The following is a 27,920-nucleotide window of genomic DNA, read 5'->3' as shown; positions in this document are numbered from 1 at the left end:
ATATCATACGTAACTTTCCTTAGCGTATCCCTCCGGGGTCGAGCAACGCTTCAATATAGATTGCTGAATCGTAGGAATACAAATGGAATGGTTATTAGGCTGCTGTAAAAGCGATTCCAACACTGGAACCACAATTGACGTTAAACCTACATGACGCCGGCATTATAGGAGTACATACGTGGCGTTTTTTTTCTAAAAGAGCCAAATGCACTTCTGAGAAAAACGCACTTTTTTGCTTCTATCAATACGGTCGGGCCTGCTCCAACAATTTTTTGCCAGTGTTCATGTCCCCTATATACCTCAAAAATATTGCGGCTGAAATCTATATAGCCCACTATCGTCGATATTCAGGAGTAAGCATTGTATTTGGGTCCTATAGATTGGAACATTTCATTCGGGCTTGAATTAGCACGTAAAAGAATTCTAAAACGATTCGAATGTACGGTACAACAACATTTTGCGATAAAATTAACATCATCCTTGTGCTTCCATCGGTGCCGTCCTCCGTCGTGTGCGCGTAATGGCGATGACTGGACTTGAAAAGCGAATGTTCGTGCCTCGCAAAAGGCGCGCTATTCTAGACTGTCGGCAGCGTTTTCTAGTTCATGGCATCTACGAAGGCTTTGAAAAGTGCTCCAGCTCTTCTTCTTCTGAGTTCGTTTTATGCCGTGCTGTTTCGGATTACTTCTTCTTCTTCAAGGAATAGATTGGTGCCCAATATCTTCATTTCATATATCTTTCATTTCAAATTTATCGTATTCGAGCGAAAGAAGGACAAGATACTGCAGCGCTAAACTCGAAAAAAAAAAACGCCTAGAGGCAAAAAAAGTAGGAAAGTCGGCCTCTTACTCTTTATATTCGTGTTTTGCTCTGCAAGATCATGTCCTTCAGTGTGTGCCAAATAGCCCTAGAAAAAGTAATTGTGGAACGTAAACACGATAGGAAAGCAACGAGACACAAATGAAACAGATTGGATGAGACCATGTTGGTTGTTTTGGTCACGAGTGTTGACGCAGCGCTGGTTTAATGAATGTGGCTCAGTTTGAATGATACAGATGAAGCATTTGTCTTATTTTTGATTAGAAACTGCCTTTTTGAGTTCACATAACAATCAGAAATTGCCCCATCTTGATTCAAACTGTTTTAGAAGTCAGACACACTTAGGCACGCTTTACGCTCCCGTGATATTTGGCACAGTTTCGGTTTCTGCATTTGGCTGTTTTTTGAAAAAAAACGCCACATATATAGTGTTTATTACTTTGTTACAAAATTGGATAACCTGCACTGCAACCCCAAATGACGTTGCACCGACATTACGCCTCCAAAAGGTCTTCTTTCAAAGCAGTTTCTAGACCTGGCGTGGCTCTGTGGTAGAATACCTGACTGCCACGCAGACTGCTTGGGTTCGATTCCTGCTAAGATCCTGATTTTTATTCTTTGCATTCGTCGGCTCAACTCTGCCGGTGTAAGTTTTTCTTAACGCTCTCGCATTTCAATTACCAATGTCTGTTATCGCCGTTCCTGGGTAGATATATAAATTGTCAATCACCTGTGGCGCATACCCGTACACCCCTGCCCGTGGTATACGGGTATGTGCCACACGTGTCTGGAGGAAAGCGTTTGACGACGTACGCGACCGAATTTTCACGTTATTCATGTCATGACCAGACGGTCACATTCGTCAAACACTCTGACCCTCCTGTGCCAATTTTGGTCTACACTGAGTTAAGGAGGCGATCACGAGAGCACCCCGACGTAGGCGGCTAGATAGATAGATAGATAGGTAGATAGATACGCAAATAGAAACGCTCCAAGTGCCTTGGGTTCGCTAAGAAATGCTTTGCATTTAAAATACTTCCCGACGCACGGAATCTTATGGGTGACATCTCGCTCCGCAGCGCGCGGCGTTAAACAGCTAGGCCACGAAGAGTACATCTTCCAGCATGCTAACGGCGAGCCATATATATACACCATTTACTTCAGCGTTCTTTCTTGGTCACCAGCAAGATGGCGCGAAGTTCGCGAGGGGCGCGCTTTAAAGGTCGTCGCCCCGCTCGTTGAGATCCGCGCGTGCTTCGGGCCACGCGAGGTGCACTTTGCCCTACGGGGAGTGGTCACGTGCGCGCGCTTATCATGTGAGGGGGGTGGTTTGTATGTCTTGTGCTTTCACCGCGACGTCCGCGCTAAAGTTACAGAGCATACGAAGGTCACTTCGCCCCGTTGCAGGGGCCAAGTTTGCGAAAGGAGCGCGCTTTTCCAACAGAAAGAAGTTACAACTATGACAGCTGTTAGTTCGCGGTCGCACTGTGTATACCTGGGCGTTCGTTTCGTGCGTCCTTGTTTACGTTTGAGCAGCGCGCTGTAAGTGTCGAGCTGTGACGCCTGATAGTTCGCGGTCGTCCTGTGTGTGTCCATTTCGTGTGTCCTTTGCGCTTGAGCGACGCGCTGGAAATTTCCAGCTGCTTTCCGTTCTTCGCGTTAGATTGCAATTTGTTGCTATCGCATTCATTGCTTCGCCGTTGCGGCAAAACTGTGACTTTTTTACCATGCCGCGGGATGGCGATCGGAGCCCAAGTTCTGCTTCCAGTCAGCGACGCTCTTCTGGCTGTCACACCGTTTTCTCTGATTACACTCCCACCGTTAACTACTACAGCTACAACAAGTGTTGTTTAATCATTGATCATGGACGTCAGCCGTCGGGATAGCTACGTGCCACCAAGAGTCAACGAGGTGAATCCACGTTAAACGGTGCTATAGCTGCCAAACATCAAAAATAGACATTGTGAAAGCTCTCTTATATCAGGACACAGTGAACATTCAACTACTTCTGTTATGACGCATTTTAGTTTCGTGTTATACCGATTTGTATGACGGAGGGATCAACCATGTTCTTTTTTTTTGCATCGCCGGTAGAACGCATTCATATGTTTGAGTTACTTCACATTGGGCAAGCATGAGCGCGTGGTCTAGTGTTCGAGGAACTCGCTTTCGGACCGTGTGGACCTGCTTTCAAACCCCAGTTCCGGTAAGAAAGTTTATTTTGGTTTATTTATTATTTTTTTGTGCGCGCGCGCGCCAGCTGCGAGTGAGAAGGTTTTTTCAGAGCACCACCAGCTACACAGGTTAGTCAATACGTGCTTCTCTTGAAAAAAAAAAACAAGAAAAAGAAAAAAACGGCACTGCTCTTTGCGGCGCGTGAGCGCTATATCACTTTATGTGTATCGATGTTAGCTGCACGCCAGAAGGCTTCGATATTCCGAGTTGGCTACAGCAGCACTTTCGTGGTGCCGTAGGGTGTCTTGCCGTCACCCATGTTTTTCAAGCAGGACAAAACTCCTGCTGACGAAATTCTGTCTGTATTTACTGCGTGCACACGAATTACAATCATATTTGGGGATGTGGGGGCCGCTGTGATTTTTGTTTGTTTATTCTAAAAGAGATATAGAGGATACGCCTTTGATGAGAATTTATAATGATATAGGAATAGCACACGTGTGACTTGAGAGGCGTATCGATTTTCAGTCAACAAGCTGCGTTGCTTGTTGTTCTAAGTGTTCAATGAAGACGCTAAGCGAGCGTCGTGTTTGGTAGCGTCCTCCAGCTCAGTTATGGTCGGTGCTGTGCTTCACCCACACGGCATGATTATTGTACAGTTTGCTCAACCTTCCGCATTATTGAACTCGTTTATTCCAGTTTCTGCTCACGTGTTGTCGGGTGACAACACGTGTACGCATCTGCTTAAGGACGCTTCTGATATTGTCATTTTTTGTATGTAGGCGCCGCCAATGTCCACTTCCTTGTCTGATGCAATTTCTGTCTAAACTTGATGTGAAGCGCAGCGTGTGTCTCTAGCTCATTAGCGCTTTCTGCGCAGCTAGAGCGGAGCGCATTTGAGGCCCGTTTCTCGTTCGCATTTACTTCATGTCACGCCTGTCGTGGGCCATGGTATCTTTTCAGCACACAGTGTGATGAGAAAACAAAGCATAACAAGAGCTCTCTTGCTCGGAGTACCAAACTGCACGCGATTACACATCATACGACAGGGCACGACTGCTTCCAGAGGCTGTGTATAGGCGATGTTGTTTTCGAGCTTGGATCATTGTGCGTGGCAGCAGGAGGTCCTAGCACTTCGTCATCGTCAGAATTCTATAATATGTAAACACATACGCCACGGACTGACCGCAATTACAGTAATAATTTATATCATGAAGCAGGGGCGCAGCTAGGGGGGGGGGGGGGTTGGGGGGCTGACCCCCACCCCCCCGAAATTTTAAAATTTTCGATTTTGCATGTGCATATATACACGCGCACATACAAACGCACGCACTAACATACAAACTGGATGGTTGAACCCCCCCCCCCCCTCCGAAAAAAATTTCTGGCTACGCTTCTGTCATGAAGCCTGTTCATTACATTTCGCGCCTGCACCACAACTCAAAACTAGAGCTCACCTGTCAAGTCGGCCTTCAGTATCCACGTGTAGCTGAAAACCTTGTGACAGTTTTTACGCAACCGAATGGAATGCGAGTGGAATAGTGATTTCCAGAAGCGGGAAGAATACGTTTCGAATTACAAACAGCCGCTTTTACAGTTACTCGAGTATTCATAATTTTTACTTTGAACTCAGAGATGAAACATTAGGAACCATTCAGTATTTTTCGCCTGCACAATGCTCTTCACAGAGAGCGAACGATCGTTGTATGACCGCTAAAGTATAAGTCCCCGAACGACGTAAGACTGCGATACTGCGTGAGTTCTTACGTATTGCACGCATAACAACAATTGTTGGGGTTGAACTTCCCACAAGCACGATAGGATTATGAGGGACGCCATACTGGAAGGCTCTGGAAATTTAGACCACCAGGGGTTCTTTAACATGCACCTAAATCTTAGTAAACGGGCCTCAAGCATTTTCGCCTCAATCGAAAATTCGGCCGCCGCGGACGTGGTTCGATCCCGCGACCTTTCGGTCGGCAGTCCAGCACCATAATTACTAGACTACCGTGGCAGGTCTCAAGTGCTCATGTTCGCGGCGGCCATGTATTAGTACTTTAGCGCCATTTTCGGATCTATTTGGGAAAACTTGACATTTGGGCATATTTGTGAGCATTTCAAAAAATATTCGTATTCACCAATGTCTCCTACTTAGTACAATAACCAAATCAAGTACACTAGTCGACTGGTTATTGAGAATTTCACACACTTAGTGAATTCTTTTTTTGGGGGACGTGACTGGCCGAAAACAGCATTAATTGCTCCAGCGGGACAATGTTTTTGTCCGTCTGCTTAAAATGTTTTGTTTTGTTTTTATTTGTTTTTATCTGTAGGTTCATAGGTGCCTATTATTGGACTTGCCTTTGAGGAACCTTCGTAAGTGTGCTACGAACAGAACACGTGCCCTTTCGGGTTACTGCACTTGTGTGCCCAACACGTGCTTGCCGGCATAGATCGGCAATTAAAGGTGGAGCTCACTCAGACTCACTCATGAAATATATTTTGCATTTAGGGCTCACTCGGAGTCACACTCAGCAATTTTTTCTCCAACCGGGCTCGCTAGGATTCGGACTGACCCAAATTTTCTTCAACCGGGCTCACTCAGGCTCACACTCACCAAGATATTACTCACCCGGTCTCACTCAGACTCAAAGCTCGATCTGAGTCTGTGAGAGTGTGAGTGAGTCGACGCATGAGTGAGTTTGCCGACCTATGCTTGCCGGTAGCCACGAAAGAAAACCTAATGGACAACTTAACATTCGTTACGTCTATTTCATTTGACGATACTTGCTCTTGCACCCGAGCTATAGCGATGTGGTGACTGCTGTAGCTTCTAGTTTCAGGACAAACTGAATACATCATTGACAGCGACAGATACTATATGTGTGGAACCCTTTTTGGGAACCACCGAAGCTTGTGCAAAAAGTTCGCCATCTCTGGTAAAATACGTGCGCTATTTCTATTTCGAAAAAAAGGAAGGTTTTATACTGAAGAAGACAGCAGACTGACCGAGTTGGTAGGTTTACATGATAAGTATAATACCGCGTTTAACACACGGGACAAAGGGAAAAGTGACACACATGGCGCTGAACTTGCAGCTGGGTTCATTGAAACATAATATCATGTTGATTTTTTAAGCAAAATGCTTAAAGCGAGCGCCCATCATCATCATCATCATCATCATCATCATCATCATCATCATCATCATCATCATCATCATCATCATCATCATCAGCCTGTCTACGCCCACTGCAGGGCAAAGGCCTCTCCCATGTTCCGCCAATCAACCCGGTCCTGTGCTTTCTGCTGCCACGTTATACCTGCAAACTTCTTAATCTCATCTACCCACCTAATTTTCTGTCTCCCCCTCACGCGTTTGCCATCTCTTGGAATCCAGTCAGTTACCCTTAATGACCACCGGTTATCCTGCCGACGTGCTACGTGCCCGGCCCATATCCATTTCTTCTTCTTGATTTCAACTATGATGTCCTTAACCCCCGTTTGTTCCCTGACCCACTCTGCTCTCTTCCTGTCTCTTAAGGTTACACCTATCATTTTCCTTTCCATAGCTCGCTGCGTCGTCCTCAGTTTAAGTTGAACCCTCTTTGTAAGTCTCCAGGTTTCTGCTCCGTAGGTAAGTACCGGTAAGATGCAGCTGTTATATACCTTCCTCTTGAGGGATAGTGGTAGATTACCATTCATGATTTGAGAATGCTTGCCGAATGAGCCCCATCCCATCCTTATTCTTCTAGTTATTTCACTCGCATGGTTCGGCTCCGCGGTTACTACCTGTCCTAAGTAGACGTACTCCTTTACAACTTCCAGTGTCTCGCCACCTATCGCAAAGCGCTGTTCTCTGCCAAGAATGTTCCACATTACTTTAGTTTTATGCATATTAATTTTCAGACCGACTCTTCTACTTTCCGTATCCGGTTCAGTAATCATGAGCTGTAATTCGTCTCCCGCGTTACTCATCAATGCAATGTCATCAGCGAATCGTAGGTTACTGAGATACTCTCCATTAACTCTTATCCCTAACTCTTCCCAATCTAGGGCCCTGAAAACCTCCTGTAAACACGCGGTGAATAACATTGGAGAAATCGTGTCTCCCTGCCGTACGCCCTTCTTTATTGAGGTTCTGTCGCTTTCTTTATGGAGGACTATAGTGGCTGTGGATCTGCTGTACATTTCTTCCATTATGTTTATATAGGCTTCGTCGATGCCTTGATTCCGCAGTGCCTGCATGACTGCTGATGTCTCCACCGAATGAAATGCCTTCTCGTAATCTATGAAGGCTATGTATAGGGGTTGGTTGTATTCCGCGAATTTCTCTATCACCTGACTGATAGTATGAATATGGTCTATTGTTGAGAATCCTGTACGAAATCCTGCCTGGTCCCTTGGTTGATTGAACTCTAATGTCGTATTAATTCTGTTAGCAATTACTTTTGTAAATAGCTTGTAGACAACGGACAGTAAGCTTATGGGCCTGTAATTTTTCAGGTCGTTGACGTCCCCTTTCTTATGGATCAAGATGATGTTGGCATTCTTCCAAGATTCTGGTATCCTCCCCGTCGAGAGGCACTTCGTATACAGGGTGGCCAGTTTCTCTAACATAATCTCTCCACCGTCTTTCAACAGGTCTGATGTTACCTGATCCTCACCAGCTGCTTTGCCCCTTTGCATTCCCTTTAGGGCTTTTTTTACTTCTCCTGTCAATACTGGTGGGATGTCAGATTCCTCTGCGCTATTACTCCTTCTTACGTTATCATCCTGATTGCCTCGGCTGCTGTACAGATCTCTGTAGAACTCTTCCGCTACCTCAAGTATTCTATCCATATTGTTTGTGACCTTGCCTTCCTTGTCCCTTAATGCATACATCTGATTTTTGCCTATGCACAGTTTTGTCTTCATAGCGAGCGCCCATGCTTATTGTCAAAACGATACATTTGTCATTCACGTAGGCGCTGCCTCGTGGGAGTTCGCTGGTCGCCCCTGATTAACAAGCCCAATTCCTTTGATGTAAACGCCAGGCGTCGTTGGCTATAACACAATCGCTTGCTCCTCTCGATATATGAAATGCCTCGGACACTTCTCTTGTGTAGCTATCATTATAAATAAATAAGATTTTAATGTCGATAAAAAAAGGTACACACTGGCATTCAAAACAGTGCTTGACCAAGTTAGTTGATATCTTTTCTAAGGAATTATTGAGCTCCAAAAGCCTCACATTAACGCACCGCCCTGTTTGCCCTATATACGTACGGCCGCAGGACAAAGGGATCTGATACTCAACAGCACTCTCACAAGAGACAAACATAGTCGAGTGTTTTATTCTGCAGCCTGTGCTTCGTTCAAATGCATCTCTCTGTCTGTGTAGTGCGGCTGCCAGCTTGCCCACTTCAAGGGCTGAAAACGGCACATTGACACCGTACCAGGCCCCTACTTTACGAAACTTGTGGGAAAGGGAACGCACGTAGGGCATTGCCGCTACTTTCTTATGACGGTCATCTTTACTACTTCGCTTCTCCAGGTCACGTTTAGAGAGTTTCAATTTTTCAAGGATTCTACCCCCACATTCTGCAAGGATCGAGTCCTTGAGGCCGGCTTCCCTGCAACGATGCACTTGGGCCTCGAAACTAGTGCTCATCTTGTGAGGACAAGATTTTCGAATGCCATTGCTAGGCACTCCGCAGCTATACCATTTTTTTACAAGTTTTGAGTGACACGGTTTGTAGTTAAGCAGACGCTTCTCGCTCCTATAGGGGCATATTACCAGCACAGATGGTCTGGTTCAAAAGTAAGATCTGAATCTAAATACCGCAATGTGTTATGCTCCAGAATTTCGTGCGTGAAATTGAGTTTTTTTTCTGAAGAAATCAAGAACATGTTGCGCTGTTTCCCACTTGAGGGATTTGACAATAACAAGAAGATCATCAACGTACCGAAAGGTGCGTACGGAATATAAGCTGTTCGTTTCTGCTCGCTAACTTACTTTAAAAGAGGAAATGAATTACCATGTACTTGCCTGCATTCTCCAAAAATTGATCTACTTAAAATGAAGAGTGTAACTCAATAGGTGTAAGTGTTCTTATTTTTAAGATATGTAAATCTGTCAATCCTTTGTTGTGAAAAACTACATATCTATATTTATGTCCCGTTGTTTTTCTGCTGCCTGTGCTCATTTTGTTATGCTTTCAGTGCTGATGTAGCTAGAGAAGCCGCCTTTATGCGTCTTCTTTTCCATCATACCCAACCACAAATGCACATCCTATACGTACTATGTGGTTGAATAGACTCCAGCTCAATCTCAAACTCATCCCCGTATCTTAAGGTTTATTAACGAATTTATTTAATTGTGCTTGTTGTGGTTACCCGCAGAGAATTTTGTAATATCCTTAGTACTTAATGTAATATTGACCTTGGTTGTCAAACTGCGACGTTACAATGCGTTCCCCACCGAGATATTATTTCATAGTGAATATACAATACGGAGAAGCATATTTTGTATGTGAAAAAAAGATTTTATCAGCCTAAACGAACCGGCAGCATTTTCTTCATTTTCTGCTCAGGTGAGCGAGCGTGCCCGCATTATGACGCTGCCGCTCTTCTCATTTGCTGGCGCAAAACGTTTACGAATGCTAGCAGGCTCGCCCGCTGTCAAGCGCTGTTTGTCAACGTCAAACGACAGCCTCGCTGTCGCATTTGTGTGTGGCTTCGCGATGGTTTATATTACTTTACGTGCGCTTGTTTTTCAGCGTCCTTGTGTTTCCGGGTGCCAATAGAAAAACAAGGCGTGCTTTCACGTACGATTTTCTCACTTTTGCTGAGTCACTCTTTCCTGAGCTGTAGCAGATGGTAAATTATAAAGAATCATGGAGACAATAAATGTTTTTATTTTCTGATTATTTTTTGCGCAAAGTGAATCTCTGGAGCAGCGAAACTACGCGAGAAATGCTGTCAAGCATCAGAGGTCCCTGAGGAATTTGATGTAACACCTCTTCTAGAACCAGTTTCGGTTTCTTTTATGGAGCTTGTATTACATGTTGACGACGTGAAACGGAGAATGATCACATGTTCGTCCCACGTTGCAGTGTTTTGGCAGTCGGTAAATCCCATCTTATGCTTCTACACTTGGAAGAAGCCGATGTTGCAGCACGCTATTGTACCGAGAGATCGTCAAAACGGCGAACTGTGTTGCTGCACGTTGTGACCTTCCGTGTGATGGTGCCATTGCAATAGAACCTCCATTACTGAAAAGAAGGACTTATTGTAGAAACGATGTGGTACTATGTTATTCAGGGCGAATATTCGATGGTTGAATAAATAATTTGTACGTTTTCAGGCTTGAGGACATTCACGTAACTCTGAAAATCGATATAATAAAAACTACGTCACTAGCTTTTTACGTTTTTCAAGAACGGGGGCTGTTATGATGAAATGTGCATTATGAAAAAAAGAGAGAAAAAAAAGCAAGGTCAAGAGAGACATGACAAAGATTAGGAGGTTTAAAGTATGCGCACGGCAAATCAGCTACTGTATAGAGTGCCAAGAGTGATAAGGGCGCAGTAAAACAGATAGAAGAGCAAGGCCACTGGATTTCCACTCGATGCAGCACAGAGCCGCTGAAGTTGGTCACTAACGTCCCATAGAACCTGGTATACGCTACAGCACTCGTTCTATGTTTTGTATCATGAAGCGGTAATATCCAGGAATTTGCATCCCTGAAGTGTTCTAGAGTCTAGATAGTGGAATTAGTGCCAGAGGTAACAATAATGATATTACTTGGGGTTTCACGTGCGAAAACCACGATACGATTAGGAGGAACGCCGTAGTGGAGAACTCTTCTTCTCTTTGATTCTTTTACATCCCCTTTCCCCTTGCCACGTGCAGGGTAGCCAACCGGAGACTGCTTCTGGTTAACCTCCCTGTCTTTCCTTTCTCCCTCTTCTCTCTCTCTCCCGAAATATTGACCTCATGGGGCTCTTCAACGTTCACATAAATCCAAGTACACGGGCCTCTAGCATTTAACCTTCATCTGAATGCGACCTGAAATGAACGCGAAACAAAAGGAAATAGTAAGATTTCCTTTCAAGAGACGTTTCGATGCCACATGACCTACTCCGACTGTCAGCGTAAAATATGCAATCGAACAAAACCGTAACTAAAATATCCCACACTTATCCTCATCTAGGAGTTATCTAGATGATGTGTAAATACTGTGTTTTGGTATAATTGCGAGAAACACCGCGAAAGAACCGGGAAACGTAGAAGCGTGGTTGCAACACGCACATAAAAAAAACATCCTTTCATTTATACTTTGGCGGCAGTTCAATAATATGAGGGGACAAAAACTAATTCGGAGGGATATCGTGATGATATCGTGGCTTGGGTACGTAAAGTCCAAAAAATGTATGTAATCCTAATTTAGCAACAGCTGAGAGAGACATTTTCAGTGCATCAATACCACAGGGTTCAGTGATTTCTCAGCATGGCGTTTCAACGATGTAAAATAATAAGTTCTGGAAAAGCGTTGAAGGCACTCTACGAATTTGACTTTCCCCGTGATAATACTGTAAGATAGCCAATTTCTCGGAAAAACTTCTTGAGACATTACTGATCTGATGATCATAAGGTGTCCCTCCCGATAGAACCACGGTGGGCCAATCCGTGTTGGAACACACGATCATGTATGCTGAGTAAGAATGGTGTGATAGGAATACACCTCTTCGTTGGTCGTCCTTTTGCTGGAGGAAGACTGTGGAGTTATCGATATTCAATATCAGAAGCCTCCACCAGGTTTACTGGCCTCTGTGGATTCTATGAACGGTATTTTTGTTATTTCGTTGTCTTTGCCTCCGTTCACTTGCTATCAGGTCTCCTCGCAGCCATAATCATTGCCTAATACTGCTTCTTTGTGATGAACGATAATGAAAGGGTAGAATAACATCTTGAAGCAACATAACGGATGACATTGAAGTAAGATTACCTCGATGATTTAACTACAAGTTGTTTGCCGCAGCAGGGTGCCCAAATTGGAAGACCGAATACACTACACAAACATGTTTTACCGCATCATCCATGTAATTGAAAATACTGCTGAAAATTGAGGTCTGCGAGTAGGTTAACAGAGGAGGCAATACGCGTGCGTCTTTCTTTTGGGTGAGTGGTAATGAAACCGCGCCATGGTTTCCCAGCTGTTTCCACTTCTGACATGCATCCCTTTCCTTTCTGAAACGCCGGTATGGCATGCACGCACACACACAGGTGGTCTCAGCCGGGCCGCCGAGACATGCATGCGAAAAAGAAACTGTTCATACGCAGAATGCGCTGTGTTTCCTATAGTATGCTAACGAACGACAAAGTCTATTTTAGAAATGCATGGCACAGAGCATGCGCACGACCTTGCACGCTTGTTTAGGGAAGCGTATACGATTTAATAGTGAATTCAGTACAGAATGATCCATAATTCAGGATCTCTAGTGTGACGTCATAAGCTCCTTATATTTTCTAATTTGCTGTACTGTCGAAGCGCATGTCATTTCTATGCTCCTGCTCCATTTTGCTTATATCACTCCATTGATGCTCCAGGTAACTGATTCGCTAAACATCTCCAAGACGCTGAAAGTTATCAAGTTATTGCTATTTCTCGGCAGTGTTTTGAGGCCATATTTTAGGATAACTGCCTGCCATGATTTAGACAAGGGCAGACATTTGTTAGCAGATTTATTAAAGGGCATTTAGGACCATCAAACTGTCGGTCCGTATTTCGAGGTCATACGCCTCAGTGATTTATTTGGTTTGACTGCGTGCCAAATTTCGCACTATCTGTAGGCGTGACGCTAACACTGGGGCCTGTAGTACATGAGTGCAGCACTCCGTCTTGTGTCACTGAGCGCTTCTCCAGTGCAATCTACGCAAACGCAGGCAGTATCACATGATTAGCTTCACGTAAAATGTGGAGCAGCGCTTATCTTCTTTTTTATTCTCGGCTTTTTGTCGCTCTCTTAGCTGTCATCTGTCTCTGTCGCAGTTACGACTCTCGCTGCATATAGCGCGATACACCTGCAGCAGGCAGTTCACCGCATGTCGTCCCACAGGTGCTCGTGCGGTGGAGTAGCTCCGGAGTTGCCTGGTTTGTGCCGGCATTGCGACAGTGCCTGCGTCGCCAGAGGCAGCTGCTAGGGAAAGCCCCTGTCTGCTGTGAAAGAAAAGTGGGGAGAGCCTCTTCCGTTCCTGCTGCCCTGCTTTCACCGTAGTTTCCAAGCTACCATCAAACTCCCGAACCCGCTGCAAAGCGACGCGCTGTCGGCACAATGGGGGCTGACAACTCGGAGCTGACCGTACCGAGCCAGTGTCTTCCGATGTCCGTTGACGATTTAAGACCTCGGAGTCCAAGGCTACAAGTTGGTCTGGCAGAGCGCGGTGGAATGGAAAAACGAGGTGAGCATCTCGAATATTATAAACTAGGCGTGCGTGGTGTCGCGGTGGGACGCTAATGGTGTGGAGGTGGCCGAATTTTAATGCCAGGTGATAAGAACCACGAGGGAAAAGGGAAGAAAATGATGCAATGTCAAACTGAAGTGCTCGCGGAAATTAATATAAATCAGGCGTTACTGGAAATTCTAGATCTATACTTACGCTCATTTAGCCAGAAGGAGAAATGGACACTATACGTTTATCTGTTAACATCACCACTTTGACCACATTATAGAGATTAAGCCCACAGATCGTTTACAATCAGCAATATATTGCGTTGTAAGGACAACGATATTTCTGCACGGCGCTGATTACTGCCTTCGTACGTCTCGAAAAGCTTATTTATCAAGAAATACAGACAAGTCCTGAAAAAATGACACATGAATGTGAGATTTTGGAGGCAGGTACATTGGACAAATTAATGCATTACCCGTCAGAATAACTCTAGCTGAGAAATTGCATTGTCTTGCGGTAATATCACTTAAAAACTGTAATGGATACGGAAGCACAAAGACTCCACGTGCCGGATGACTTTACTGATAATTAAGAACTCGTTTCACGAAGGGCTATTTATATCCAGCTAGATATGTTCACATTACGCCCGCGTGTTTCCACTATCCGTTCGTAATAGCGTGTTTTGTTTTGTACTTAAAGCAACATCGCGTTGATCGATCGTGGCTCGTGTGTTTTTAGATGCATCTAATGCGTCTGAAAGTAGCCAACATGCTATACTTCGTGAATTGTAGTCAGACCATCTGTACATTATTTTTCACAAAGAGAAATTCTGGGCTGTTAAAGAACAGCAGTTTAACAGAGTATATCAGAATGATACAAATGACAAATGATCAGTGTCTCATGCTGTTTGATTTGATTAATAGGGGCAGGTGCAACCTTGTCAAATGATAATCACAATTTCATTCATGCAGTCTATTAACGCCACAAGTAATCGTGCCATCATGAATTTTAAGCGCGGCTTTAGAAAGCTAGCATGCGCATATAACTTTTATGTGCAAACACTGAGTGGCTTCGACATCCGTGTGCAGCGTACGTTTGAACAGTAGTAATACTTACTCCCCAGTGTAACTGGCGATGACATTGGAACTAAATATTTGTACTGCATATGTAAAGAGGCTTTCCATAATATATGGCTTCTTTTATAGTTACGCAGGTTTAATTACCGACGATATAATGTGACACTCAATGCTTACTCGTCTAAACATGAGTGCCAGATTAATACAGAAACGCATAAATAATAGTCATAATGCACAGACTCAGATAACAAATACTGAAGCATGAATTCTGCGATTTCGAGGTGACCACGCGTGCGTTCATATAGTGTACAATTCGGGTCAAATAAAATCGTGCCACCGATAAGGCGAGGACACAAACGGAGAACAGGAATTATCAGAAGGCCCTTGAAAAACCAGAGTAAAACATTGCCAGCGCAGCAGGAACTAAAGAAACTGTCGACTTCGGGCACTGTTTCGACGAGATATCTCTTCTTTCGTAGAATGCATACACGGCAGGCAGTAATTCACATGTCGGCGAGGTCGCATATCAATCCTGTCTCCAGGATCGCTCTGGATATCTTTATCTTATCCTTTATGGTACCAATGGTTCTGTTTCTTTCTTTTTTTTTAAAGTACTGTGCATGAGATTTCCTTTAGATGCACCGTCATTGGCTTGCCCATTTGCTTCCCATCAGTGACACATATCCTTGGCAGACTTGAAGTGCTCTTTTACTTTTTCTTATCATGGAAAGAGAAGCCGTAATGCTCTGCGTAGTATTAATGGAACATTGTGTATCACAACAATGGTGCAAGGGAAGAGTAGTGCGACGTTTTTGCTCATTAGCAGCGCCACGCAATGTACGAAGCTTAGCACTATTTTTGAAGACACACCTCATGTTGCTTTGTCGTCCAATCCTGATGGAGGCACCAGGGAATAGCACGAACAATACGTTCAATAAGGCGTATAATGACTTCTTGTGTTTCTCTGGGGGCTACAATAGTTTTGTTACGCTGAATATTTTTGTTTTGCATCGAGCATATTAGTGTAAGCAGTACGGTATAGCAAAATAAAAAAAAAATGATAAGACCCCTTATCTGGTGTGGCTATTTTGCCGCGCACCTGTTGTAGGCGTCAAACTTTCGCTAATTGACTATCCCTAATTACTGTCACCGTTAGAACGATCACTATTAAATTTTACTGATTAATTTTCGCTAATTAACTCACCACTACTTGGTTTGCTTTGATTATCATCGTATGTGTGGCGCTATGGCTCACACGCCATATCTTTATTGCGTTGCAAGCATATTTCATCCTCGGCTACTACCAGCCATCACTACCTTCTTACGACACATATAGTACATCACTCACTTCTGCACGGCTTTCGCTCCTTTAGATTTCGGTAAGCCGATTCACGCGAACGCCGCTTTTTACAGTCAAGCTGTATATTCCGTTTGTTCCGGAATATATACAGCTTGGAATATGCAGGGCATTCCACTTGTTAGCGAGAGAAATTGGGCAAACCCCATTACTCGCCACTAGTCCACTAAAAATGAAGGGAGCACACGGGCGTCAAATGCCATCGCATGTGCCGCAAAAAAGACAAGATGACGCATGTGGCGTCAAAAAGACGCATGCTGCTCAGTAGGAAAGCTTTAAAGAAGCATACAAAAGTTCAAGAGAGATTTCTGGACTGACATTCAGCTTGTGACCGGCTATAGATCAAAATTCTGTGTCATCTCTAGGTAGTATGCCAAACAGCTTTGCTGCTGTCCACCTTCATAGAAGGAAATTACTTCTCAATTTACTTATACTCGCCAAGCAGATTTCCGTGACGTCTGACACGCCAAGTGACCGTCTTCTTTATCGCCCCTGTTTCATACTTTCACAAAGGTGAAGTGAGGGTCACGCGAACGCCGCTTTCTTTATATTTTCAGTCACTGGAACGCTGCAAAGCTCCCGCGCCTCGAGGCACGAGGACCGTGATTGGTCTTTTTGCGATTCCGGTGTTTTTCTGCACCTCACGCAAGCTTTTCGCCCCGTGACGTTTCTCATGAGGCATATAAGGCTTCCGCATTAAAAATCGAGTTTCTCGGAAGCCTAAATTGAAAATCGGTGATGTGGGAAACATTGTGCACGCATGACCTAAGCGGGACACACTAAAGACATCACGATGCCACTCCCCTGTTTACCACTTGTATTTCGGCACAGTCGCTAGGATTTATGGCTATGGTGAGCCCTTTTAGCATTACATTAGTACGTACCTTCACTGTTGTGATCAATAAATTAAGGGCGAAGTTCATCAGAGGAGAAGGCGTGTTCACAGAAATTCTCGAGAAAATGACAGCGTGAGGCGAGACCACCTGGAACACTGACAGACGTCGTCATCTGAGCATTGTCTCAAACAGCGGCGCCTACACGAACATAAAATGTATGTACTTCCAGTCGTGATACACGATAGACGCAATTTTCATAATAGGGATGCTTCCCAAACCTCTGTAAAGTTTTGTTTTGTATGGGCATTCACGCTTATAACCTTCTGTTGTAGTTTTTTTTCTAATTATTTAAGGCTACCTGGAATAACGAAGTCACCCACCCCTGGGTGAAGACAACGCGCGCCTGGTCGGACAATTAAGTTTAATTCTCTCCTCCTCTCTCTATTACCAAGTACATACGCACAAGAGTGTTCAGTTATGTCAGTGAATACACACTGACAAAAATAGCACCCTCTTGGATGGTTTCGCCAGAGGAACGTCGTTATTACACCCTCACGGTTTCTAAATATATCAAAAATCGGTGTCATGCTGGCAAAACGCGATTACTGTACCAACGTTCTACAAATTTTTGTCTGAGCTGTAGTTGTGTAATGAGATGGAAACACCCAAAAGAATTTAGATTCACCCGGGAAATATGATTTCCCAAGCACGTAAAGAGCTGTGCGCGCTTCTTTCCCAGCGGATTGCGCCCTCCACTCGTTCGAGGACGATATGTGGTAGCAGTAGAGCCTAGAGATTAATCCTTGTGCATCGTGTTCATAGCGTGCTCGCTGCCGAAACAAACACACAGACATTTTTGTTTTGTTTTATTCGTTTACGTACCTGCGGGTTTCACCGCAGGCTACCTCTTTTTTTTTCTCGATAGTATTGTATGCATCAGAGCTGGCAAGTGGCAGCGAATCAGCTGGTAGTTCATACGCTGTTATTTATGTCATGAAACAGGTCTTTTTTTAATTAAATGTGTTTATGGAGACGTTGGTGCCCAGATAGGGATTCGGCTACTCCTCTTCTGTTATATGATAATTTTCTTCATGAAGTTATCAACGACAATAAAGTGATGTAAAATTCACGCACGAAAAATGTCCATTCAAACAAGCAATGTTCACACGTCATAAACATTAAACTTAATTGTCGTTATGTCTTGCCTTGATTTATACTGTTTTGATTAGAGTAAACTTTGAGAAGGGCGTGCGGTGAATAACAATAATAATTGTTGGGTGTTTACGTTCCAAAACCACGATATGATTATGAGAGTCGCCGTAGTGGAGGAGTCCGGAAATTTTTACCATCTGGTGTTCTGTATGGTGTACCTAAATATTCCAAGTTCACACGGGCCTCAAACATTTCACCTCCACCGAAATGCGGTTACCACGGCCGGGATTCTATTCCGCGACCTTCGGGGCAGCAGTCGAGCACCATAACCACTATAGATCACAGTGGCAGGTGCGTGCGGAGGTACCGCCTGCATATAAGGATAAGGAGACTGAACTTACTGTCAAGTTAGCGCACCTAGGTTGTAAAGTGCGTAGCCGCAACTACTTTTCATTCTTTCTCCTGGCGTGTTGGTTTTAATGATTTTACATAATTTTGCGCGATAACAGTTTCACATTGAATTTCAATAGCCCCGAGCCAAGCTGGCGAACCCAGCTTGAGCCTATCGCAGCAGCTGGAAATAGCGCCGCGCCCTCCAAGAGCCAGTTAAGGCGGAAAGTTAGTATCGATAATAATAGGTAATGATTACTAGTTAACAAGGATACGGGTACGAGAAGAAGGAGAGAGGGACTAGCGTGGACCCGCGTTTCTCCTTCTCGTCCCAGTCTCCTTTCTGGCTAGTAATCGTAAACTCTTATTCCCCAATAGCCGCATTACCGGTTGCGGTAACATCGGTGGAACGGCTGGATAATAACGCTTGCGACTCGCAGGTAAAACGTTCCAAATTCAAATTCCGTCCATTCAGTGTTGCTGCATGCATTTTTTTATTTTATTTTGATTAGCGATTTGTAAAATACATTCTTATTGCATCAACAAACATCAACATCGCTGGCAAACGTGCAAATAATTGGTGAGCAGCTGACGCTGCATTAAGAAAGCCATAAGCGCGGTGCGGAACCTCGGCAATTGCGTCAAAGCATCTTTCGTACGAATGCTTAAGTTTGCTCAACACTGCATTTCTCGTGGTGTAAGGAAGTGACTTAGAAGAACGAAAAAGAAATTACCCCACTTCTACCAGGGGTGAAATCTGCAGAAACAGCGAAGCAGCGGTTCTCCTGTATTTGTGTGGGTGCCTGCGATTGCGTTATTTGTGGAGTAGAGATGCACGGGGAAGCACGTATGACAGCGCCTGCCACACCCGCCCCAGCTACAGTGACTTGAGGCCCTATTCACGCTCGAGCCGCCCTTCCCCGTTTCACTGTGCGGCTACCGCTTCGTCCACGACGGAAGTAGTTACGCCATGTAAGGGTGCACCTTACGTACTTACCGGAGAGATTCGGACACTCATCCGATGCGGACTCGCATCTTAATTACTTACATGCGATGCGGACACTCATCCGTCATCGGGCACAGTCTTTGAACAGCTCCGCTGCTAAAGACACCCGTATTGGTACTAATTCTCACATTGTGTAAACTGTGGAGACTCGCGAGCGCCGCTCTAGGAACAAAGGAACACAGTCACGCCGTCGAGCAAAGAACACGTTCAAATTTATTAATTGCTCTTACAACGGCGAGCGCGGAAGTCGAAGCTAATAAATAACTAGTAGCGTGGGAAATAATCCAATCTATTGACGATGCAACACACAGAGAGCATAACGCTCACAAAACAACAGAACAGATAGAATGTACCGCGAATGCTCCGTCGCCGACACCCGACTCACCACGAGGAGCCCGCGGCGACAATACGTCCGTCCGCGCACGCGCCAAACCCCAAGAGACTCGCTGCCGTTCCCTGTGCGCCCGCCTAATCTCGCTACCGCATGGCGGCGCTCCTGGCCCCACCGCGTTAAAGTCACTGTAACGGGAAAAGTACCGCGTTCCTTTTCTCTTCACCGCCGCGCCCTTTCGGCGGCTTCGCCACATAAATGGTCCAGCTCGCTCGCCTCGCTAGTATCTCACGGCCGCAGACGCACGGCGCTTTAGAGGGCGATTGTTTCTATAGGCTCAGGAAAGCGTATAGGAACATTACGAAATGCCGTATCGTTTTGAGACTTCATCGAAAGCCTATCGAGGCATCGAAGAATGCCCGGGTAAGGCTCTCTTTGCCATTCCCAGCGGGAAAAAGGATGCCAAACGACGGGCTGTGTGGCTGCACAGAATTAGGTGGGAAAATTTTGTTCCCACGACTGATACCCGCATTGTGAGGTAAGCGCTTCATTGAGAATTCGCGCGTTTCGGGGAATGTTGGCCCCTACCCTGCACTAGTGCAGCTTGTTCGCGTGGTTGTCGCAGGAGGTTCATGCACAATAACATTTTATTATGTCTGGCGTAAAATTGACGCCTTTGGGCTCACATATAATGATCAGCGCGCCATGAAAACTGACTGCTACAAATTGGTACTGCCTGACGTGACTGTATGACGAACACAAATAACAGATGGTAGCATGAAAATAATGGCTGATGCTCTCGCGGCCGGTTCGCTTGCTTGATATGCCCCGAAATCGGTATTGCGTGACGTGACTGTATGACGAACATAAATACCGTGCGGTAACATGAAAATAATGGTACACATGTCATGTAACGCGTGATTTACATGACATGCTCATGATGCACTCGCAGCCGGTTCGCTTGTTTGATATGCACCAAAATCGGTATTGCGTGACGTGACTGTAATGTGAACGTTAATAACAGGTGGTAACATGAAAATAATGGCACGCATGCCATGTATGGCATGATTTACATGCCGTGCCCATGATGCTCTCGTGGCCGGTTCGCTTGTTTGATATGCACCAAAATCGGTATTGCGTGACGCGACTGTATGACCAACATAAATACCGTCATGATTTTCACGTTACCACTTGTCATTCGTGTTCGTCATACAGTCACCTCACGCTATACCAATTCGCGTGCATTTCAAGCTAGCGAACCACCCGCCATCGCAGCATGAGCGTGGCAAGTAAGTCATGCCGTACATGACATGGAAGTCATGATTTTCATGTTACCACCTATCGCTAACGTTAGTCATACAGAAATAGCTCGTCATAAAAAAATTGGTATATATGCATTTCATTAAACGACCGCGAGCGCCCCGAAACCATGTCGTGTAAATCACGTTTTACATGGCATGTCTGTCAAGATTTGCACGTTATAACCAGTCACTTATGTTCGTCATACACTCTTGTAACGCCATGCCAATTTTGTTGCGTATCAAGCTATCGAAGCGGTCACGAGCGCACCATGAGCGTGGCATGTAAATCATGCCGTACATGGCATGCATGTCATTATTTTCATGTTATCACCTAATTTAAATTTGTCATACAGTCATGTTATGCCATACCAAATTTGGTGCACTTCCCATTAACGAAGCGGCCAGGACAGCACAGTCGGGGACGGATAAATAGATAGATAGATAGATAGATAGATAGATAGATAGATAGATAGATAGATAGATAGATAGATAGATAGATAGATAGATAGATAGATAGATACGTCCATAGTCACAGAAATTCGCTAAGAAATGATTCGCATTTAATAAATGCCGCTATTTCTTTCCTAATCAGTCAGAGAACAACGGTATGCTTCACTCGGGGCTGCAAAATCGCACGCAATGCGTAAAACATGCGTTACTCCACGCGAAATCAACACCGCACCGCCGCAGCTTCGGCGGCGCTGGACCAAATATGGCGGCGCGCACGACGGTCGCGGTACTTTTCCCGTTCCAGTGACTTTACACCGCGTTAAAGTGACTTTACACCGCGCGAGCACAGTGCCACCTCTCGCTCGGCGGCGCCTAAGGTAACTACGACTAATGCGCCGGACACCCGTGCGCCATGAGGTGAAAACGACTTTACAGTGGTGATAGCAACCCCACAAGACCAATCAGTTCGACCCGCTTATCATCCCTGCATGCGTTCGTAACTAGACACCTGTTTAGTGAAGACACGTAAATAGGACTTCCCAATCACATACAAGTCTCTTCAGAGAATGGAGGAAGTGTGGCGATTAGAGTATCACTTGTACTTGGCGTCATAATGCCCATTGTCTAATGTTGCCGGCGTCTGCAACGTATGCTTTCTCCAGCAAATAACATCCGCGACAATGCATACTTAGGGTTCTCGAGTTTTGAACGGACGAACTTGAAAAAACATGAACGATCGGCCGTGTAAAATAGGTCTTTCAAATCTTTTTTGGAGTTTCTGCGCAAACTGGAGACCCGGTGCCCGCATGTTATCCTATTTACTGCAGTAGACATCGCCCGTACTGTGCACTCTGTGTTCCTTTCGTCTTCGTCTTTAGCGCTGCATCCATCATGCTATCATACTTACACCATAATAAAAATGTTGGATGTCATCCCGCTGTATTGGCATGAACTACTGAGTTATGGTGAATTACCAACGCAGATTGATTGTATAAACTAATTACAATGATCGCTCATCGAGCGGCAGCAACACGTTGCACTGTAGCGTGCACCAGCAAATATTAAAATGCAAAAAAGAAACGATGCCTCGATACACGATTTTTTTACATAAAACCGTTCACAGAGAGAAATTGTTGTGTGTGCTTTTTGCGAGCTTCTTATGCTAGAAAGGATTATGCGGCTTATCCAGTACATATCGTTGATTGCACAGTCGAATTCCGGCATTGTAACTACGATGAACTTCCCATACAGGGAGTCTAGTTTTCCGTTGTTAGGGCTATATGTCTTCCCTGTAGCACATCAGCACCGCAGTTATAACTCCAATCACTCTTTTCTGGCGATCAAGAAGTACTTTGTCGGCCTCTTCTTATTCACTTTGCTCAATGTCTTGTTTCCGTTGCGTATATTAGTACAGAAGTTCTACGTGGCTATATTAGGGGAAGCGTTGCGCACCTAAAAGGACGCGCGAAATGTACAACGTATGAGAGATAACCCAATGTAGCGTAGCAGCCGGGCGGCGCAACTGATCGTCGAGGCCGCTGTCAACGTTTGCTTTTTCACCCCCACGAAGCGTCATACACAGCAGGCTCCAGGCCATGCAGAGCTATAGCATTGAGAATGTGTCTAGTGAGCGCAATGAGTTGCGCTTCCGACAGCAACCGCAGCCTACCTGTGCATGCAGGGGGAAACAAGGCCTTATTGTCATGGTAACAAAAGCTGGTACGCCTGCGTCGGCGAAATATAATAAGAGAACAAAGTCATAGTTCGCTCTCAAGGCAAAAAGATTGAGTGGAAAAAAATTGGTAATGTTATACGAGGTAGGTACAACCGCGGGTCACGTCTGTGTAGAGCCGCGAAGAGCCGGGATTTTTGTTCTGCGGGCGACACCTTCAGGCAGTTTCGGGCTCAGACGTGGTCAGCTTGACTGCCGCGCATGCTCCTGCATGCGGCCCCGCTTATGCAGAGACACATGCTTTCTCGGTAGGTGCGGCAGACTTCTCAAAACCGTACTAGGAACATGTGTGGAACGGCCAAAGCGGACGAACGCTTCAGTTCAAAGAGCGGCACTTGCTTGCCGTGAACTGGGTAACATTCGATTGGTAGAGGTCGTACCATCCGTTGGGTGAATCGTGCGGTAGAAACACTACGGCGATACTTAAGGTATTGTTATCGTGTGTAAATGCGAGGAAATTGCTTGTCGTTGATTTACGTCGCTGAGTTCAATATCGACGAAGTAGGAGACCATCGCAACGCAGCGAAACGCGCGATGCTGCAGTGGAACAACGTTAACCACACTATTCCCCGATAAACCCGAGAAAGCGGTTGCACAACGACGACGATGATGTGAGGCTGAGCCCCTTTGTGTTGGACGGGCGAATCTAATGTGCCCTACCCAGCGAACTCTCTAGTGAATCGCGCACCAGGCTGAGGCCAATCCCTGAACAACATGCGATGGACGTAATTTATGTGTCGCTTTTCGCCACGGCGTTATGATGCAGATGGGACCTCATAAGGAGCCAAGTAATGCGCTGGGATTACACACACGTACTCGCAATGCCTTCACGTCCAAAGAACGATTTATGTGATGACGTACTGCTCGTACGCGTGTTATGGTTTGCAATGGCGAGCGTTCTCGGCTCACGCTATTCAAAGCATTACGACATGCGGTCTTCCCAATCAAGTCAAAGTCATTCAATCATCAAAAATTACGGTTTTAAGCGCTTCGGTAGGAACGCAGTCTATAACGTGAAGAAAAGTTGACATTTTCGCTACAATGTGCCTAATCAGCACTGCCACACGTACCCCATATCAGGACCAACATTGTATATAATATTGTCGTTTTGTAATGCTGAAGCGAAAGAGTGTAATACGTTACCTTATTATTTTATGTCTGTAATGAAGACCCGCCATGGTTGTCTAGTAGTCATGGTACTCGACTATTGATTGACCCGAAGGTCGCGGGATCGAATCTCGGCCGCGGCGGCGGCCGCGTTTTCGGTGGAGGCCAAAGTGCGTCAGGTCGGTGTGCTTATATTTAGGTGCACGTTAAAGAAGCCCCAAGTGGCCGGAATTTCCGGAGCTCTCCACTACGGCGTCCCTCATAATGATACCGTGGTTCTGGGACGTTAAACCCTAATAGTAAATTATTATTTTTTGAAGTGCACATGCCAACATTCGTTTGTTTAAATTCTGAAACTACCTATGGTGTTATCACTGAAAAAAAAAAGCTTTTGCACTTTTTTGGCAGAGTTTAACGTAATGTCTTTATTTTTGTGTCATTAAGTTGGTTGTTAACCACAGAATCTATGCTGACACCTTTGAGCGAGTTTACGAGATCCCATCTATATAAAGTCATGTTGTATATACATCAAAGGAACAATAAATTGTTGGACTGAATTATTAATTAGTTAATTATTATTGAGTGCGGGAGTGATTTAACATAGTTGATTCTCCGGCCTACCTTGATTAGCGAAGCTTTCTTTCCCATACGCTCAAGTGCGGTGATCTTATTCCTCAAAGCCGGAAGTTATAACAGTCGCCGTCGGAGGTCTTCACGACGGACAACGTCAACTTCAGCAAGTAAGCCGACTCATCAGGGAACACCACCAGCTGCAGTTTCTAGCCTGGCAAATGCAGATGTTAGAAACCAGAAAACGGGCAGGTCTCTCTCTACCAAAGAATGGCCGCCACTTACACCTAGGCGACTTGAGGAAGAACCACAGCAGAAGCCGCCCCCATCAGGGCAAGCTGCTACAACAGAGGACTTGCGGAATACAGATCAGCAAGTGATTGCTCTTCTGCGGCCCTTAATAAATGCCATTCGCGTGTTGTTAAACAACATGCACACAACGACCGCCAGAAATGCACTCCAAGTACTGGACGCCCTGAGTCCAGTACTGGCAGCCTTTGAGTAGATAATGGCTCACCAGCCAGTGTCATTCAGGGAAGAGGTCCGAAAGGCAGCGATTTTCCAGTGGAATGCCCGGGGACTGAGATCACGCATTGCTGATTTCCGTCGGTTCGTGTACACCAATATGTTTCCCATCATCGTCATCTGCGAGCCGAACTTACCGTACGCCATCAGACTCTCCGGATATGAATTATTTATGTCTTCTACAACTGCTGAAAACAGCAAGGTTCTGATGTTTATTCGCCGTGACCTCACCTACTTTCATCAGCCGGTGTCCCATCACGACGACAATCAATATATATGCCTTACAGTGAAGAAGAGACTTACCGTCACTGTTGTGGGCGCCTACCTATCTCCATCAAGTCGATTTGACCATAAAAGACTACAAAGCATCCTGTCATCAACTCCCCACCCGTGCGTTATCATCGGGGACTTCAATGCTCATCATACACTCTGGGGAAGTAGGAAGATCAATGCTAAAGGCAGAAATTTGGTGTCCTTCGCCTCCGACAATGAACTTTTCTTGTTAAATGACGGCACTCCAACGTTTCTCCGTGGTTCAACGTATAGCAGCTGTCTTGACTTGGCGTTTGTTTCACGAAGCCTCGTCAGGCATGCTGGGTGGTTTCCGGACATAGAAACGCACGGGAGTGACCACATTCCCACATATGTCAAGATTGAAGGTTTATCCCCTTCCAAGATACGCGATAGCATTCAAAGAGTGGATTGGACAAAATTTCAATCTCGCATGGAAGAGCAATGTCAAGCGAATAGGTCACTCGACTTAGAGGAAACAATCAAGAGCACGATACACGACACTACGCGTACTCTCACGTGCTCTTCGAAATTAACAGAATTCGACATAGAGTTAGAGCGACTTCGAGCAGTTCGCCGACGTGCTGAACGAAGACACCGACGTACGGGGCAGTAGAAGACTTGCGGACCGCTCGACGTCTACAGAAGAAGATCCAGCGCCGGATAGATAAGCTTGAATCGCAACGTTGGACTGCTTTCTGTGAGTCGCTTGACCCTCGTAAACCTCTATCGCACTTGTGGAGGACGGTACGAGGTCTGCGCACAAAACCTATTCAGCGGTACCCATTCAAGGCTCTAGCCCTCTCCCAAAACAGACCAGATATAGACGTGGCCGAAGAATTCTGTGCCAGATTATCTGGCCAAATAACAGCAGCAACCAGCTTACTACTCTCGAGCAGTGTCCGCAACCACGTGATCCCCGCATGGATTTGCCATTCTCCATCCACGAACTCAAGGCAGCACTAGCTTTGTGTGTACACACGTCGGCACCAGGGCCCGACGGAATTTCTTACAGAGCCCTGCGTCATCTGGGTGAGCACGCGAGAATGTTTCTCCTAGATATTGTACAACGCATCTTGGAGAGATGGCTCGCTCCCGACAAGCTGGAAGACCAGTCGCCTGGTTCCACTATTGAAGCCTGGCAAGTCACCGTTGGAGCTCTCATCCTACCGCCCGATTGCACTTGCCAGTTGCGTAGGCAAAGTTATGGAGAGGATGATCCTCGGACGCCTGGAGTGGTACTTGGAGGGCAGCAACGTCTACCCAGATGCAATGGCAGGATTTCGACGTGGTCGATCATCGATTGATAACGTCGTCGGACCTGGTCACCTTCGTTCAACACGAGAAAGGGCCGTAAGCGTCTCTGCGCTTCTTTGTTCCTCGACGTCAAAGGGGCGTACGACAATGTTACACACCAAGCCATCCTCACCGCTCTCGAAGAGGTAGGAATAGGTGGTCGGATGTATCGCTGGATACGTAGTTACATCTCAATGCGATCCTTTTTTGTGAGCACCGAAGACGGCCAAACCTCTCCACATTACAGCTACCGTGGCGTCCCCCAGGGCGGCGTACTCCGTCCTGTATTGTTCAATCTTACGCTGATTGCCCTCCTTGAGCACCTGCCAAGCACAGTGAAGATATCAATGTACGCGGATGATATCTGCATTTGGACGTCCGCCGTAACACGCCTGCAGTTGCGAGCGAGAATTCAAAGAGCTGCCGCTCAAACTGCCCGTTACCTCCGTAATCGAGGCTTGGAGCTTTCTTCCGAGAAATGCGCCCTCGTGGCTTTTACGCGCAAACCTATGAATCAGTACGGCGTATTCATCAATGGCCAAACTATACCGTATATTCGGTCGTACAAGTTTCTGGGTGTCATAATCGACAGGGATCTCTCATGGAGCCATCACGTATTGTACATAAAAAAGCGGTTGATCGGCATCTGTCATCTATTGAAGTTCTTCGCAGGCAAGACTTGGGGAATGTCACCAAGTGCTATGCTACAGCTGTACAGGGTACTTTTCCTCGGCTTCCTGCGCTACAGCTTGCCCGCGTTAACCAACGCAAGCAAAACAAGCCTACGAATACTACAAAGTGTTCAGGCCCAAGCGCTCCGAATTTGCCTAGGCTTGCCTCTTAGCGCGTCGACGGTGGCTTCTATAGCGATCGCCAGAGACCACCTCATCAAGACACATATTGACGTCGAAGCACTCAGGACACATATAAGGCATCTTGCTCGGACTCCCCGTCACCACCTAGCCTCTTTACCAGTAGACCGACCATGCACCTCTTTTTGCCGAACGGTAGCCGCATATCGCGAGTCTTTGCCAACAGGCTTCACGCCCGCTGCGAGACCTTCAGTTCCTCC

The 27,920-nt window shown here is 45.7% G+C and overlaps 1 protein-coding gene across 1 annotated transcript in view; it reads left to right on the top strand.

Annotated features, from left to right (window-relative positions):
* LOC119391067 (monocarboxylate transporter 12) overlaps positions 1-27,920 on the top strand; it is a 136,447-nt gene that overhangs the window by 74,255 nt on the left and 34,272 nt on the right. Inside the window, exon 3 of the mRNA XM_037658752.2 lies at positions 13,095-13,437. Coding sequence (XP_037514680.1) covers positions 13,311-13,437 — 127 coding nt within the window. The 5' untranslated portion in view covers positions 13,095-13,310. The remainder of the gene's footprint in view (positions 1-13,094; positions 13,438-27,920) is intronic.

The sequence above is a fragment of the Rhipicephalus sanguineus genome, chromosome 4 (genome assembly GCF_013339695.2).
Source record: "Rhipicephalus sanguineus isolate Rsan-2018 chromosome 4, BIME_Rsan_1.4, whole genome shotgun sequence".
NCBI lineage: Eukaryota > Metazoa > Arthropoda > Arachnida > Ixodida > Ixodidae > Rhipicephalus > Rhipicephalus sanguineus.
This window is presented reverse-complemented; position numbering and strand designations above follow the sequence as displayed.